The sequence below is a fragment of the Dermacentor silvarum genome, chromosome 8 (genome assembly GCF_013339745.2).
Source record: "Dermacentor silvarum isolate Dsil-2018 chromosome 8, BIME_Dsil_1.4, whole genome shotgun sequence".
Taxonomy (NCBI): Eukaryota; Metazoa; Arthropoda; class Arachnida; order Ixodida; family Ixodidae; genus Dermacentor; species Dermacentor silvarum.
This window is the reverse complement of record NC_051161.1, coordinates 21,800,885-21,818,554: the sequence shown is the minus strand read 5'-3', so window position 1 is coordinate 21,818,554 and position 17,670 is coordinate 21,800,885. Positions and strand designations below refer to the sequence as shown.

The following is a 17,670-nucleotide window of genomic DNA, read 5'->3' as shown; positions in this document are numbered from 1 at the left end:
GCATTCCCATCAGCTGCATGCAAAAATGCTGCACTTCTCTTCAAATGTCTGTGGTGCCTACATTGTTAGCTCTTGTAAAACGTTGTTTTAAACCTTGTTACATCTTCTCGCGAAATACTACAGCGTTGCACTTGGCTGACGTGCATCACTGCTTGCCCTTGTTCAACAGGCTATGGTTCACTTGGTTTGATGACAAGTGTCTTGGTTTGCCCCGATGGAAAGACTGTTGAAGCTGAGGCAGCGCACGGAACAGTTACCAGGCATTACCGAGAACATCAAAAGGTTTGTGAACGGCTTATCAATGCATGCTGAACAATTGTGTAATAACGCATAAAGTCTCCAAACTCTAATGAAAAAGGTAACGTCAAAGGACATCTTACGTTATTTCATAAGCAGTGTTACTCATTATTTTGCTTCTAGTTCAGGCATCTAAACTGCGCTCATTTTCAGACCAGAACTGGTGGTCAGCCATTGCCCGACATTGATGTAAGCTCGAGTTGAAGTAGGGAGTTTCAGTTGGTATCGGATAATAAGTCTCTTTCCCGCATTCTTTTTCCTTTGTTTCATGCACTATTACATGTAAGTACATTCTTCTGCTGTGCCTTGCACACATTGCGTACAGGCCATATATACATATATGAACAATTCACTTCATTTTCCTTCCTTTTCATCACTGGCTCGAATACTGCTACGATGCTGTTGTCTTTGAGACCAACATGTCTGAATGACTAAACATAAGTGAACGGAAAATGAAATTGAGTGCAGCCTCAATATAGAGAAAGCTTTCTGCCCAAGTGCACATAATGAAGCGTAGAGATTTTGGATTTTTAAACAAGAATGAGAATGTGAACCAGACGTGAAACGGGGCATGCACACTACGTGGTGCTTTAAACACCTGTGAAAAGCAGTTTCGTTGTGTTCCATTTGTAGCTAACACCTTAAACTTGCATGCCCAAGGTCCACAGACCTCCATAGGAAAACCATTGGTTCAGTGGATTTTTGACTCGGATGCACCGAGTCTGACATGATGCAATACCTATTTGATCTCTTTACAGGGCAATAAGACTAGCACAAATCCCATTGCAAGCATTTTCGCGTGGACCCGTGGTTTGGACCATAGGGCCAAGTTGGATAACAACACCGACCTCCATAAGTGAGCATTTCTCAAACTCATTTGTACAATGAGCAATACTGATAGCTCATCGGAATGTTTATAAATTGGAACAAATAAGGGGACAGTGCAGGCATTTTAACACAAAGCGTTCTTTGCCTCGTACCAGCCACTTTGCATTAATTTTCGTTGTTCGGGGCCTTTCCCATAAAAAGACAAAGGGTCAACCAAGTGACAATGTTAAAGAAGACAGTTGATGTTCATGGTGGTTCGCATGATTCAATGATTAAATGTTGATTGTTTCTCTCTATTCTGTCTCTTTCATGTTCGTTATTCACTAATTTAGGATCTTAATCGCATCGTATTTCATGTACAATTACGCCTACGGTGTCTTCTTTATCATTGACACTAGGTTGAGCCTTTTTTTTTTTTTCTGTAAGTGGTTACAAGATAGCCAGATCCCAAATACGTCAGACTTGTGTGAAGTCGGCAAAGACCTTGTCTTCAAAAGCACGTAAGCTCTATGCATGCAGCATAAGTGTGAGGCATGTGAAAACATCCTGGATACCCTGCTGGTGTAAGTTAGCACATACTTGGCATATAGCACTAATAAAATATTATGCACTGTACAAATGTTTATGGCTAATTGTACTCCCTTCTGATTATATCCTTAGTTGCCGACTAGTACTATTTGTTCTCGGCATAGAGAGAATCATTGGACCCCAAAGGAAGGGCTTATGACGTAATCTTGACGTGGTGTGTCTGCTTCAGTACGGGAGAGAGCACGAATGTCGCTTGCGGACACTAGCCAAGGCAAAAGGAGAATATGTGTATATTGGCAGTGAAGCTCGCCTCCTGGCAGCATAATGATGCGACATTTCAATTTCTCCTATCTCCCGTAATAATAAACCATTTATAAAAATGTTTGTGGTCCCTAGATTGTCTCACAACTTCCAGTGCATAACCAAAATTTTCGATAGTGCCTGGTGAGGGGTACTTACGTATTCTAGATATGTTGCATGGTTCATGTTTAAGTACCCAGCCTTGTACACCGATTACTTCAATAGATTTTGCTTCGAGTACGCCAGCTGACTTGACGCTTACAGTATGGGTGGGGCCCCCAAGTTCAAAAGGATTTAGCTTGAAACAAGTGGGAATTATCGTTCCTGCACTGGCAGTTACAGCACGCATTGAAATACATTCATGTGGTGCCTTAGACAGAATCAGATTTGTCACCATTTTCTTCTTTAATTTCAGGTTCTGTGATGCATTGGAAAAGGCTTGCGTTGAAACAGTAGAGTCTGGCAAAATGACCAAAGACCTGGCAGGATGCATCCATGGAATAAAAAAGTGAGAATAGCACTTGAACTAACATTACTATTTTATTTACAACGTCACAAGCTTTTGCATTGCACTTTTAAGCAGTGGAAATAGTGACATATACAGTTGTGCAAGTCAATGCACCAATTAGTACAATTATGCTTCCATGGAAATAATTCGTCCTTGCTTGACCTTTTTCCAGTGTCAAAGAGGGCGACTACCTCAACACAATGGAGTTCCTTGAAGCAGTCACCGAGAACCTCAAGAAGAAGCTCAACCAGTGATGCCTATGCACATGCAGTCTTTCTGTTTTAAGAGTTGCAGAGTACTTTGACACAGTCATTTTGCAATAAAATTTTAATACGAAACGAAGAGTTTTTTTATTTATGCTTAGTAACATTTGGTAAACCTTAGTAGCACCTTCTAGATCACTTGGGCCTCTCACGTAAGGTACTTCACCACGAGGAACATCACGACACAGGTTACAAACATTCCCCCAAAAAGAATGAACTTGTCCTGGTAAGTTCGCCTCTCGATCATTCTCATCACCGTGTTGGACATGCCGAGCGTGTTGGCCACGTCAAGAATCTTGCGGTGCGCACCCTTAAGCGTTGTCCTTTGCTCCCTTAGGTTGGAAAGTATGCTGGTGCCGCTACCAATCAAATCGTCCACGTTTCGGTTGGCACTTTGCGCCCTGGAATGGAACTGTAACGACTCGTCGATGTTTATCGCCGTGTCACGAGCGTCGTTTGTGGAAAACTTCTTAGAAAGCAGTTCCTCTCGACACTGAAGGGCCTCTTCTCGCTCGAACCGACGGCGCTGCAGGTTTCCCAGCGCCGCTTGAAGGTGCTTCTGCTCGTACCTGAGTTCGTCCACTCTCATCTTGGCATGCTGTCGACGTGTCATTGGTTCCTTGTTCGCCAAGATGCCCAGCCGCTCGCAGTTCGAGGCCAGCTCGTTGATCTTTTCCTGAATGATACCCTCGATGCGCTGCGCTTCCTCGCCGACGGCGACTTCATATCTCTTGAAGCACTGGTGGATATCTTCCACGATGCTGTTCGAAGCATGGTACAATCGTTCCATGATGCAGTGCTGACAGATGTAACGGACAAAAAGCGGCTGTGTTTATCACCTGTCAATATTTGTAGCGCCGGCGGGCGCTGCAAGCATACGCTGCCACATCGGCAGTTGAGCGATCACCAACTGTTCGTTTCACTGTCCCGCACCCAGCACAGCCCAGCACACGCAGCTGTGGCGAGCCCACCACACCAGGCCAGATAACGTTTTGTGCACATAAATTTGGCATGATAAATAAAAAAAAATTAAGGTGCTGAAGCAAATTTTAGTCACTAAATTTAAAGATGTATTTGTAGGTTACGTGTAGATCAATGATCTGTAAGCTACGCCGAAGCCGATCGTAAGAAAGTTTGGAAACTACGTTTTATTCAAGTCATCAAATATGAACCGTAAACAGCGGTCGTGCAAGTGGTAGTTCTTATGACTTTACTTGACCTTAATAAACGTGCAGTGTTATGAGACACACCAGTGGTAATAAATATTAGTTGAAACAGCAGCGGCAGCACTGCTTGTATCTATCCATACTTCCGAGTTTGCGCAGCATCGTCGCCTGGCGTCACTCCCGTAGCTGCCGTCGTCCCCTTTGCCCCACATTTTCGCTGTTGAGAATTGGCGAAAGCCGCTGGTCACCTATGTTAACCACTTCCGAACTGTTGCATTCCGTAGCAATGGGTGAGTGTTTGAACCAAACTGCATAGTGCACAGCGTGAGCATGTTCATATTATCCATTGGCGTTTTGTTTTCTCTCCCAAGCCCGCAAAGTGCACCGAATCAATTATGCGACTAAGTTTGACTCGATGGGGCATCGCTCCTTCTGAAACCTCGCGTAGAACGATCTCAATTTGTTTCGGAAAGCAGTTCTCTTATACTTTCTTTTGAATCGTTCAAACTGTGCAGGTTTTGAAGGACTGGTGTGAAAGATGCTTTCGGTCGAGCTCGTTCCCGTGGCATGGGCTCTTGTCGCCATCCCCACGTCAGTGGTTTTGATTGTCGCTCTCGCACTGTGTCTTTGTAAGCAAGGGGCGGACAAGTAAGTGAAACCACGGCGTATCTACCATTCTGTTCCTTCGATTGCCATTTAACCTCCTGTTACGGTGGCTAGAACTGGGTACCGTACTCCTGTACTGTGTGCGCATGCGAGTGTGAAGATTGCAGTGCGTCAGCCTGCTAAATATAGGGACTGTGTACTCAAGACCGCATAATGTGGGCGGTCGGGCGCACGTCTGCGTGGGGACCGCGGCGGTGAACGGAGCGGAGCGCGAATGAGTGTTTTGATTGGGATTTCCGTTCCGAGTCAGGGATTCGTGCGTGTCGCGATAGCACTTCAAAACACGCCGACGGCCTGTAGTTGCGCGCTTAGCAACCGACATTTTCTGACGCTCAATCCGCACCTGAAGCGCGTGTTAACAGGATGTGCAGAATTTTTGACATCTTGCATGAGCGATGTGCTGTGCAACGCTTGTCAGCCTTGTGTCGGGAGCGCTTGGCAACTGCACTGTCACATTTTCTTTTTTCTTTTCTTTTTTCTTTCGACCAAGCTTGCTTGCTCTGTTTACTTATGTGAAAAAGAGCAGGAAAAGCCCAGCATTTGTCTCACTGTAATCTAAGTAGCTTAACCTATGCAAAAATGAGCCGAAGCACGTCTTTTTCTGTGCTCAGTTTCGTCGCGGACGCGTGGATATTTTCCCAGATTCAGCCACAGCAGCATCAAAATTACCTTCCATGCTAGCTACTGTTGCATTGAAACGGAATAGCTCTATTCTAAGGCAGGCTATGTTTGTAGTTTAAGAATTGTGGACACTTAAACAAACAAGTGGCTGGTATGTGCGACAGCGGTGTTGCATTTTTGGTCCTGCACATAGCGTCAGGTGTGTGTAAGTTATTAGGTCTAAGAAGGAAATTGTTCGCAGCAAAAAAGTTGCATTTGTTCAATGCAGCACTGCCCTTGTATAGCGGATACCATCATTCAACTGAAAATGTTACATTGGACAGGAAGGGCATTGCACAAATGAAATATTATGGGAGCATTGTGCAGCAGTATAGGCATTGGCAATGGAAGGGGGGGGGGGGGGGGGACATTTGACTGAGCATTGTCGCAGGTGCTCTAGCCTGCTCGGGCTTCAAAGTGCATTCCTACACGAATTTGTGGGAAACCTGCAAAACGTTTTGTGAAAGAGCAATATTCATAAGTACTCCATTTGTAGTAATATCTATCTGATAAGGAACATCCTTATCTGTATCTCTCTAAGACACATGCTTGTGCATGCTGGGTGATGTGAGCAGTGTTTGATATGGATAGCTCCAACGTTATGCATCAAAGCTTGCACACCCTAAAGATATGTGCAAAACTTATGAAAACTGCAGGATACTAAAGATGACAGCTGCAGGCAAATTAAGAAAACAAACAAGCATCTTAGTACTCCTTGCCTGTGCCTATCAATTTGTGTGCATTACAAATAAGTTGTGGACCAGCACCAGCTCTTGAAGCTTTCAGTCTAGTTCAAGCTTAATGTGTCAAGAACTTTCTTTGATTTGCTTTGAAAATTATGCCTGTCGCTTGTGTATTGCACCGAAACCACAATATTTTCTCAAAGTATGCACCAACTTGCACACTTACTTTTGTTAGCGTTAATTGTAGTTACAAGCTCTGAAAAAAAAAATGTTGCTTGTAAAACCTAGTTTCACATAATGTAGATATAGAAAAATTAGTGCAATATTTTACTTATAAAGCACGAGTGGATGTGTCACAAAAAGCTAGCAGTAATAAACGTTTTTGATACCAAAACTGAAAAAAAAAAATCTGCCATTATAGCTTGCCGAAAATTATAAAGTACCAAGAATGCCGAATCAGACCATCAAGTTGTGCAAGTTGGTAGGTTAACATCGTTGAAAACAAACAGTGCAAAGGGAGCACAGTATAAAAGAATTGGGCTGACAAGGGTGCTGTGTTGTCTGATTCTTTTGTCCTCTGTTCCCTTTATACTGTTTGTTTTCAATGACAGGACGTTGAGAATCACTGCAGTTTCTTGATATGGCCTTCAAGACTTGGCTGGCACCCATGGGGCACTGAAACTCTCACGTACCAGAGTCTGGGATTTGCATCACATCTGCTAACCACCATGCACACACGTAGTCTGCTTAGGTGCTATTTAAAGGCTGTTTATATAGAAAAATTGGACAATTACCTACCCTGCAGCTAGCTTTGCTAATGCCTCTGTCACACGAGCACGCAAAAACTCTTTTACGCAAGCGGTCTTTTACCAAGTTGAAAGACTTTTGAATGAAGAGGTGTTGCGCAGCAGACACACGGCGCCGACGATCTCCTTTTAGTAGCGTCTCCGGTAGCGTGTCCTTCTGGACACGCTACCGAAGCGTTCGAAACAATATCGGCCAAAAAAAACTTATGTATCTCAAAATATAAAGTGAAAGCTTATTGTTTAACGTTTTTCAAATAAATTTAACATAAGAAACGTTAATATAAAGATTAATTGTAGTAGTTTAAACAGTGTCATCACGTGATATCCCCAGCCCCTTCGACCTGCTTACGAGAGTACAGAAGAAAATGAGCATTACTAGGTTTACTACACCTTCTGCGAGACATAAAATTATTTTTATGTGGAGCCTAGGCGACAGAAAATTTTGCATCAGATTATTTTCTTTAATATATTGTCACGACTAAAGAAGACAATGAAGAGAGATGCCTGCGCTTGTGTCCCTCACTTCATTGTCTTCTTTAGTCGTGACATATGATAATTGCTGGTGCCCACTGGTTTCAAGGCTACTGCTTTTCAGCCGTAAAGGAGATCGGCGAACTCCTCTTCCAGAAAAGACCGGTTCTGAAAAAAAGATTGCTCCCTGTCGTGTGTCTGCGGGTGAAACTCTTTTTCAGGAGAAGTCTTTTTGCTCAAAAGACTTTCGAGTGCCCGTGTGACAGGGGTATAAGATTGCTTCAGTAGAATATATTGCTAACTAGTTTAGCCAAAGTGAAATTTTGTTGCAAGCGGTCTTTAACATGTGTAACATGGCAGCATTTCATAACGTTACTATGGATTACTAGGTGTATATTGTTGAGGCATATTTGAATAATTTCTTCTAATTTCTAATAAGTCAGCTGCTGTGCATGCTGCTAGTCTTTCAGTTTAATTTACTATCTCATGTGCCATTGTAAACAGCTTCACAAAATTATTTTGATGAGTTAGTACACTTCTCGTTCCCCATTTGGGAAAAAAGTATAGATTTTTCCTTGCTTTGATTTGTTTTTCTCTTGCCCACAGGTCACTCAATTTCTTGGGTGAGAACCACCAAGTTTTGAATAAGAACTCCCCCGTCGCTTATAAAGTACAGGTAATTTTTCTAGCACTTTCTTTTTTAGTTGTATTAAGTTTTCTGCAGTGAATGTCATGTTTCGTTCTCTTGTTTGCAGAAGGTTTCTGGTTTGCATGAAGAACTTGTAGTGATGTGCTAAAATGAAAGGAGTACTGACAGGATGCTTCGATTTGTCTTTTTTTTTTTTTTTAATCTGCTAAAATAAGGTTTGAACCCTCTAAAAGCCCTAGAAAGATGTACTTGTGAGCATCAGAGTGCCCTAAATAATTTACAATAATACTTGTTTCTGTGAAACAGTTTCATTACCCAAGAGTCAAATGCAATGTGACGTCATGATACACTGGCTTGCTCTGTTCTACGATCGCTGGGGTTGCCACACGCAGGCACCGACAGATGAAACGCTAGCAGCGCTGTTCTGTTTTTTTTTGTTTTTTTTTTATGAGTAACATATCATGCCTAGGATTATTACTACACAATGTCAGTGAATTTCGCTCTGTGTCATGACGTTAAAATAACGTTGGTGACACCAGGTCTGGCATTACGAGGCTAACAGTAGCGTCAGATAAAAATACCTTCATAATAAGTGCTCGCATACTTCCCAAGTGTTATCTTTTTATGTGCAAGAAGCATGTTGTAGAATTTCTACACATTTGAAAATACGTGTCAGTATGCCTTCAAGTACAATACTCTGAGGTCTCAGCGTAATGTGGAAAACTTTGCGATAATTTCATTTGCAGAGCACCGACGATCATCAGAATGGCGACTTGCGGGGGGACTCTCCTCTCGAAAAAGTTTCACTCCATCCCAGGTAATTGAAATACTGTGATAGTGATTTTTTAGAATTTAAGCACGTTGATTTCATGGAGCCTCTATGAATAGAATGTTTCTCAGCATGAAGCAGTGGGAACAAACTAAAAGATAAAAATTTGTTCTATAACTTAGAAGTGGAGATATTTTCAGTGGAATGCTGGGATAGAAACACAAACAGCAGTGCCAATGTTGATGTATCGTGGTGCAGTGTTCAAACTAGATTTAGCTCTAACATTCTCTTTTTCTGCGACATTTCTTGGTGGGGGAGAAGTACAGTACAGTGTGACCTGGATATAACGAACTCGAATAATAATTATCGGATATAATGAAACAAATCTAAAATGCTTCATGCCAATATTGCCTACCTGCTAACACTCTGAAATTTTTCCTAATGTTTACAAATTCGAGTTTGTTGTATGATTTTACAAATGTTTTGTTGAGTTCTACAAAAAATAAATTTCGTTTGCATAAAGTTTTGCTTGTCAGTCTTCGACCATACCCATTGCAAGTCTTCTGATTTTGAAAGGACACCAGAGGGGTACCTGCTTCAAGCAAGCTTAATCATACAAATTCATGTAGCAGGTGAAATCGGCAACAGCAAAGTCAATGAAAAAGTCACTGTGATCTAAAGACAGTGTGTTGCTTGTTAGTCTCAGCTGTCCCAAGTTTACTGCTGCTTTTGTGCTGTGTCTAAAGGTAAATCATTGTTATAAAGCACATGTGTGTCCCACAAAAGGTGTGTACTCAAGGCAAACTGACCCTTCCATTGTTGCTTCCACACATTCATGAATTTTAATGTTCACTGGTTGGAGGTATAATATTGGCATGTAACAATTATATGCTTGAAAATTAATATCACATATAACAAAATCATTTTCGTGTTGAATGCGACTTCATCATAACGAGGTTTAACACCATTAAGTTTGGGTAACTGAGTAAACCTTTGCGGGAGCTGTTGAAATGTATAGCAACAAAATGCAGTAAATATTCCCCCTATCATTTGTTTGACCACAGCACTACAAAACGTGACCACCGGTGTCATAGTTCACTGCTTCATTCTTTTTATTCCACTAAAACTTTAATGCTTAAATTGCACATTCATTGGCTACAGCCCTGTATTATAGCTGCAGTTGAAAAAAAGAAGAGTAAAATTATAGACTGTTGGGAGGTTTTCTTTTTTTATTCAGATCCTCCAAGTTTATTCTTACTGAAATTGAGAAAAAATGAAAACGTTTATAGAAAAATTGAAGCATCAAATTTGTAACCCTAACTTTGCAACAAAAATCTGTATCACAATCCTGTTAACATAATTTGTTGGAGCATCTAAAGCATATAAGATAGAAAGATTACACATAACTGCAAAAAAATGTTGTTTGCGAAGGAGACATTTGCAAAACTTCCATAAATGAAGTACATATTTTGTGTAAACTGCACAATAATGTCTGTTGCTTGCAGGTTTAAAGTTGCAAACATGATGCTTCAGTAGTTTGTTATATTTGGGATTTTCATCAGTATTTGCCAAAGAAATCTGGTGCAAACATTCACAATGATTAAAAAAAATTTTGTTAACCCCATGGAACCCAATTACTGTTGAAGTTGACACCTCAAAATTCTAGTTTAAGCATTGGAATCTTAATGCAAAGCCCATAGTAGTGTTATGATACCCTATAGTGAGTTTTAGGTTGTAAGTAGTTCAGCAAGCCAGTGTAAATAATTATTATACTAATAGTTTTTTACTGAAGTAACTTTTCTTGTTTTCTCGGCACAAATGTGCTTTCCATGACCAGTAATAAAGGTGAACAAGTTGTTCCAATTTTCTTTGGGCTATGTAGAGTTATTAAACTCAACACTTTCTTTTTGTTCAGATAGCTTGAATGTCTAAATTAACCGAAATTCTTTATTATCTAAGCTAAGGTTACCGCTAGTGACGGTAACTCAACTTGCCACTGGGCTGATTGCAAACCTTGCAGCCGGCCAGTGACCGAGCGAGCACTGCCAACACCTCCAGGCAGGCCGCAGTCTCTGCCTAATCCACTCCCTAACCCGGCAACAACTGCCTGGGATGGTGGCAACAACAATAACAACAACAATGGTGCTGCGGCTGCAACGGACGGGCACGTCTCCACGACTCTCGTGCGTCCGCACCGAAGGAACAAGGCTCACGCCCCGCCGCCACCGACCACACCTTCGTCGTCTGCTGTCCCTGGTGTTGCCGTGCCGTCTGCCGGCAAGGGCACAGACACTCCGAGTGAGAGTTCAGAGTCCGATCCTCTCTACTCGGTGGCAAACGTGCGTGCGCCCAGTTCTTCGGAGGACACCGCGCCGCCTGTCCCTGAAAAGCGCTTTGATGTCGTCGACGCAACGGAGGAAAGTGTGCCCCCACCGGTGTCGGAAGAAATGGGTGCTCCATTCCGTAAGTGGTGGCTGCTCTTCAGTGCAAGTGTCTTAGTGATAGGATCGCCGAATTTAGCGAGTGTCAGTCACTTCAACTACAACTTTGCCTATTTGGATTCCTAGCGACTGTTTTAGTGACTTTTTCAGTGATGTAAATAGCCAGTAAATTACTATGATGAAATTCCTAAAAGTTCATTGGCTGAGTTCAATACGTTGTTCTCATTTTATCCCAAGGGGGATATATTCCCCTTCATTTGTCGCTGCTTATAAGGACTTATTAAAGATTTTAGCAGTGAGCCATCCGGGTGGGCCAAGCTGCTTTTCAAGGCAAAGTGTGCCCTTGAGGTCTGGTACGCTTTAGAAAATCAAAGGTTGCTTTTCCTTTTCATATTTAAACTGCGGAAGGTAATTTAAAGCTACAGTCTAAAAAAGATAACAAGGAAGACACCTAGGAACAATTAAAATATTTAAAAACGACAAACAAGCAAGTCATCACTTAGCAACATTTTCCTAAATAGTGTTTTAGGCCACGATCTGGCGACTTTGCATCAATAAAGTTACCAACACTGCTGCTCCTCCGCTTCTGTCTGCACACTGCACTTCTACAGCCTTGATCAAGTTTTGTGAAACACCCCGTACATCTGTAATGCATCGAAGACCATTGATATTTCTTGTGATGGGCATCCTGTTTATGTTACAATTTACAGCAAACAGCAGTCATTGTTGCACTCAGCACTGAACCTGCCCACTTTCTCTCTCTGCCTCCTTGGCCATCATGCCTTGCTACGCTGAAGCATGTGAAACCTCCAAAGAGGCCTTGTGACTCGTGAGGGCTCTGCAAATCTGTTCATTGTATCAGTATGATGCTTAGAAAAATAGTTGTATCTGTGCATGATATTGGTGAGTAGGGTCTCTAATTTTAAGTTTAATTGAAATCTAATTACTAAAGCTTGAGGAATCATTCTAAGCAGCATTGACTCTTTAGTGGAGCAGCATAAAAATATCTTTGGGAGCAGGTTCATATGTGCAATGCTTTGGACGTTTTGTAACAGTATTCTATCGCTGCAGCTTGCCCTAATGTTTGCCTTCTGTGTCCTTTAAAGCTGCATGACCAATGACCACTTTGGCACTAGAGGCTGTATTCTGGGCCAATAGCTTTCAAGAGTACTTTCATTGCTCTGTGACTTGACATCTGGCACAACACCTCACTGAAGCGACAGATGCTGTGCCACTAGCTTAACCAGTAAGCCTTGCTTAAGTGATAGCTAAAAGTGAATGACCAAAAATAATACACCTGAGTTGCATACCTATAGCTTTGAGGTGACAAGAACTGGCACATTTAGCATGATGAGACATTTTTCCTGTTGACAGCTTATGATATCATGTTAGGTGCTTGGCTTTTTAAAACCAAAACAACTCAGTTGTGGAAGCTTTGTAGTAAGAGTTCCATACCTGTTCATAAATTAATCTTTGACTTACAATTAGCAGCAATATTCTTGACTTACAACAAAGAGAAACCCGCCGTGGTTGCTTAGTGGCTTGGTGTTGGGCTGCTAAGCACGAGGTCGCTGGATCGAATCCCGGGCCACGGCGGCCGCATTTTGATAGGGGTGAAATGCGAAAACACATGTGTACTTAGATTTAGGTGTACATTAAGGAACCCCAGGTGGTCGAAATTTTCCGGAGTCCCCCCTACGGCGTGGCGTGCCTCATAATCAGATCGTGGCTTTTGGCGCGTAAAACCCCGTAATTTAATTTTTTTTTAACAACACAAAGCTAGAGCTCTTACAGCAGCACACCATTAACCTTTTGATACAATGATTCTTGTTGTAATCGTAATGATTTGCAAGAAATAGTGAACATGAAAAAATTCCATAACCAATCTAGAAATTCTGAGTGTCAGTATTTCTTATTGCCTAATTTGTTGACGACACTGCAGATATACATTGTTCTCCCTGATATTTCGCAAATGCCCATTCGTCGCATCACTCTGAGGTTAGGTCTCTTGTGCTGTGTCTTTAGAGCCTGCTGTTTTAGTCTTGGGTGTCATAAAAATGGTCCTGAAGTAATTTGGGGCCACACTTCACGTCGTTTTAATTGCAGATTAAAAAGCCTGAGGAAACATACGCTGCCTCCGACACCCTGAGTTGTTGGCAATTCATGGGGGAAAGCTTTTGATACATTGGCAAAAAATGTATCGCAAGTTTTTTATTTATTTTTGCTGGTCTCTCGTGTTTTATAATTCAGGTGCCTGAGTTACAAATTTTTTGCTTCTATAATAACATTTTGACCATAAAGGGTTAAACGGCATTACGAAAATTCTTCTGTAGACCTGCACACTTCGCTCACCAGATATGTCTTGTTTAGGGCAAGTCAGTGCACCAGTTGCACCTGTACCAGGGACATTGAGTCACGCTGCCGACGTCGCATTTTCTGTACCAGCTGCATCTGACTTACCTGGCAGCTCTGCACAACCTACAGGTAAGCATAGAAACTTCGACCACACTTTGTAAAAAAAAAAAAAAAGACTTTGTTAATCTGAATGAAATATTACGAGTTCAACACGTTCTTGGCTGGTTTAACCTTCCAGATAAACCGTATCGCTTGTAAGTAATTTTTGAAATCTTGCTCCTAGTTGTTTGGCCTTAGTTTTAATGCATGTTGAAGCTTGCCTTATCTGCCCATTGTTGATCATTGTAAGGTAATTCGAGCTGCTTAACCTCTGCAAAAGAGCTGTAAACTAATATTGAGAATGCTATGGAATCATTGTTTTTGGAAAGTGACACAGCAGAAATAAATGCCATCTCGTTTCTTCCAGAACAAAGGTTGTGTTTACTGACAGGCTCAGCTAGTGGTAGTTTAACCCTTTTAAGGCAGTAAAAGGGAAAAAAGGTTCCAAAAAGGACTATTTTTGTGCATGCAAAAGTTTGTCAAAAAAGTGAAGTTTATTATAAAAACATATTCATTATAACAAAGGTGGGCTTCACCGCGCACAAATAGGCATCACTGCACATTCTGGCTGCATGTTTACAACTTCACTCTTCAACAGGGTCCTTATGCCATTTCGTGTTGTTTACAACAAGCACAGAGCAATGGTTGAGCTCAAACCGTCTTAATGGCTGCATAAAACAATGCTGGGCGAGTTGGGCTCATCATTAGTTTTTTTTTTTTGCAAGTGTGCGCTTGACGAGCTCATCTCCTCCTCCGTGCAGAAAGGGTTAACACATACCGTAAAGCGCGCTCTCGTGTAAAACCTGCTCTCATGTTCATAGTCGGCCACTAGTGGTTACAGTAATCTGCACAGCGCAGTTTGACCGCAGTTTGAGGCTGCAGTGAATAGCCATATGCATGCCTCTTGTAAGGCTGGTACCTTGTAAAAAAAAGAAAAAAATTAAATGCAGGCCTTACACAAGTAAATACTCTGCCTCTCTGGTTGCTAAACTAAACAAGACAGAAGTACACAAGAAGATGAAAACTTGCAGTGATTAGCAGTGGTCAAACGAGGGATGTCTCTGGAGTCTGTGTTTTGAGAAGACAACTTTTCTTTATTAGGGGCATTGCTGCCCGACCAAGACAAGTTCTCCTGTCGCAATGGTGGCTCCAAAGATATCTCTTGTTCAGAAGTAAACATGGTGCACAGAAGAGACACCACTGAGAAGACAAAGGTGTCCGTTCTGCACACCACATTATTTCTAAAGATCACCAGCTAGCCCAATGCCACGCAGTTTTGGAATATATCTCTTGTTCGACGTAGAATCTGTTATTCACTTGTTGCTTAACTGTATCAGCTGTGCAGTGCCTGATATTTATACCAAGCCCATGTCTCGAGTAGACATCAGGATTTTATGAACCAGAAGTAAGGGCCAGTATAATGTGGCATTTCTACCACTTGATTCTATGCATTTCTTATCGTCCACTGTTCACAGTCGGCTGATCACGATAAATGTGGGCAGAGTGTTGCTCTGAAGCACTGACGAAGGAATGGCATTGGAATGGAATTGTCAGATTATCCAAGTCAAAGGTTTGACTTTGGGCTTTACAAAAGAGGAGCGACTTCTATGTGTTAGATGCAGAGGCTGCTCTGGAAGGCCATGTATTTTGTCTGTAGTGAGATGATTGCTTTTAAGAGAGTTGCGTTCTGTTTCTGTTTTACATGTACAAAGTTGCAAATTTACTTTAATTTCCTCAACTGCAGGGAAATCGGACCTGTCATACACTGTGATCTCTGTCCGTGAACCACTGGCAAAAGTTCGAGAGGAGACAATGAGGCAGAAACCAGCACAGGTTTGTATCGCTGCCATTCTCTAAAATTTGATGCGGTCGGCTTCCACTAATTCAACCTTGATGGTAAGGTAGTTGACGGTAAGGTAAGGTAACGAATTAAAATAAGAGGCAGAAAAAATGTCCATACACTTAGTGCTTTATTTGGCAGTATTTACCTGAATCTAACCTGCACCCAGTTTTTATGGGTTCGAAGTAGAAAGCACTGTGTGCCCATACCTTAAGGCTTAAGCAGACTGTGCACCCGATTTTATAACAAGTGTAGCACGCCTTCAATTCTGGCAGTTGGAAAAAATGAACAGCGAGAATGGAAATTTATTTACACATGCCTCTTTATTGCTGTAGGCCACATGTCTTTTCTGTGCAGGTCTACCGCGTTTTGATGTTTGCATTCTTTTAAAGACTCCTACTGTCTTGAACAGGATGGTGGCCCAAGCCTGGACTAAACACTTCATCAATTTGTCCTGATATGCACTGAACACTGTGAGACACAGAAGCACGTGATGCAGCTTTCCATTGTAGCTTGGCATGTAAAATAAATTCTTTTAAACGAGCTTTCATAATGAAAGTGTCTTCATTTTTATTGCCAACCCATGCGAAAAATTGTCCTGTTGCCATTTAAGATGTTGATGACAATGACACTTGCTTACAGTAGGTTATTGCCAAGACCACAAACATGGTTTTGATTTCTTATTTGATTGTAACATGCAGGCAATATTCAAATCTGTTTTCTTATAAGAAATGCGTGCATTGCAATTGGTAAATATGAATTATCCATTGTGAGCAACTGTTTTTTGAAACTCTGCTAAGGGAAGGCCAGAAATTTACATTTTTGGTGGGAGATGGTGTATCCTTGATGCCCAGGAATGTCTAGGATTGCCAAGGCCGATACCATTGGGGTCAGGCGCAGGCGTGTTTACCAGTGAAGTTCGAATTATCTGGCAAGGACCAATTTCATTATAGAAATTGCAAAACGTAGCATTGCTCCTGAGGACAGACAAAAATGTAGCTTGTGCAGTATACTTGCGTTAATTCCACTCTGGCTAATTCGATCCCAACTGAAGGTCCTGGCCAGCATCCTTATTACATTTCTAAGGCATCACAAGTTTTTCACCACGCAACCTTATGCGTGGCATGACATCAGAGCCCACATCCGAGGATGTGTTCACCTTTTAAAACATGTTGTTGGCACAGCACATGGAAGCATGTTATGCGGCGTATCAGTTCTCATTATTTCCAGCCACCGACTAAGCACAGGCAAAATCCATATACTGGCGTCCCACGGCTTGTCCTCTAGCACTGTGTGTACGTGTTTGTGCGACGTACATACATGTTTGTGCAGCGTATGTATGGACTCTGTGCTTTGTATGTACTGCACATGTTTATGCAGCGTGCTTTCATAGCTCCAGCAAATACACTGGTTTTGTTTAAAAACTAACTAAGCTAAAATAAACTATTCCCAAGTTGTCACATGCAGCAGCAAGCATGTAACTTTTTTTTTATGCGCAGATACAAATTCTGATACAAATATTCAAATTTTGGCACAAATTTATGGGGAAAAAAAACGGAACACAGCACCAAACACATATTGGATGGCAATTTCGCTCTAGCCACACATGGCCTGGCTGACGCTAGCCAGCGTAACTGTAATCTGCAATTTACATAAAGATGAGACAGTATATATTGTTCAGGTCTTACGTAAACTCGGATGAAAACTTCACTGGGGGTGAGATCAAGTGACCAGGAAAGTTGAAGTAGCAGACTCCGATCACTGGCTGCAGCCTACATTGTCCAGGACTCGTTTATGATGGGGATGTCCTCCAGGACAGATGACAGTGGTGGGGCTGTGTCTGTTTTGTAAGATTTTCAGTTAACATTGAAGTAGCCTATAGGCTTAGCGTCTCCACTAAAATAATTTTTGATATTGTTAAGAAAGAAAGCACTATTGAATTTCTCGTGTGATATGGTGAAGGATACTCACTTTTGAAGAATTTCTCGCATGCTCTGGCAACATGAAAGTCTGCTGTTCTTTGTACATGGAAATGACCTGCTGACTTGTACTATGCAAAAATAAATAAAAGTGAAGTGTGATGATTGAAAAATTAGGTTTGCATTCTAGACAGTTAAATTGGGGTGAGGGGAGGAGAGATCACTTTTTACATCCTATGTTATATTGAAATTTATCACGCTCAGGTATGTTAGCTTTAGGCACATATCTTCACAAATGTGTGCTTTAGCAGCTTATGTTCAGCTTTCAGTGTCCTTTTTGCCTCTGTGTGCATGAAACTTCTGACAGAAAGCAGTGCTTTCTTCATCACGTTGTGTGATGTTAACATCGCCTGCACACATAA

The 17,670-nt window shown here is 41.8% G+C and overlaps 3 protein-coding genes across 3 annotated transcripts in view; 2 read left to right on the top strand and 1 right to left on the bottom strand.

Moving 5' to 3' along the window:
* LOC119460783 (isocitrate dehydrogenase [NADP] cytoplasmic) overlaps window positions 1-2,799 on the top strand; it is a 36,972-nt gene extending 34,173 nt beyond the window's left edge. Inside the window, exons 7-10 of the mRNA XM_037721869.2 lie at window positions 170-282; window positions 1,056-1,153; window positions 2,369-2,461; window positions 2,634-2,799. Of these exons, the coding sequence (XP_037577797.1) occupies window positions 170-282; window positions 1,056-1,153; window positions 2,369-2,461; window positions 2,634-2,715 (386 nt within the window). The 3' untranslated portion in view covers window positions 2,716-2,799. The remainder of the gene's footprint in view (window positions 1-169; window positions 283-1,055; window positions 1,154-2,368; window positions 2,462-2,633) is intronic.
* LOC119460784 (Golgi SNAP receptor complex member 2) lies at window positions 2,774-3,665 on the bottom strand. The gene has a single exon (XM_037721870.2). It carries the CDS (start codon window positions 3,512-3,514, stop codon window positions 2,873-2,875), a length of 642 nt encoding a protein of 213 aa, XP_037577798.1. The 5' UTR covers window positions 3,515-3,665; the 3' UTR covers window positions 2,774-2,872.
* A 382-nt stretch (window positions 3,666-4,047) lies between these two features.
* The window catches only part of LOC119460781 (uncharacterized), a 37,525-nt gene continuing 23,902 nt past the window's right edge, over window positions 4,048-17,670 (top strand). The window contains 7 exon segments of the mRNA XM_037721867.2: window positions 4,048-4,180; window positions 4,406-4,538; window positions 7,783-7,852; window positions 8,572-8,642; window positions 10,615-11,057; window positions 13,406-13,519; window positions 15,234-15,322. Coding sequence (XP_037577795.1) covers window positions 4,429-4,538; window positions 7,783-7,852; window positions 8,572-8,642; window positions 10,615-11,057; window positions 13,406-13,519; window positions 15,234-15,322 — 897 coding nt within the window. The 5' untranslated portion in view covers window positions 4,048-4,180; window positions 4,406-4,428.

Coding starts and splice junctions, on each gene's coding strand:
- LOC119460784 (XM_037721870.2), bottom strand. CDS start 3,514: ATGGAACGATTGTACCATGCTTCGAACAGCATCGTGGAAGATATCCAC.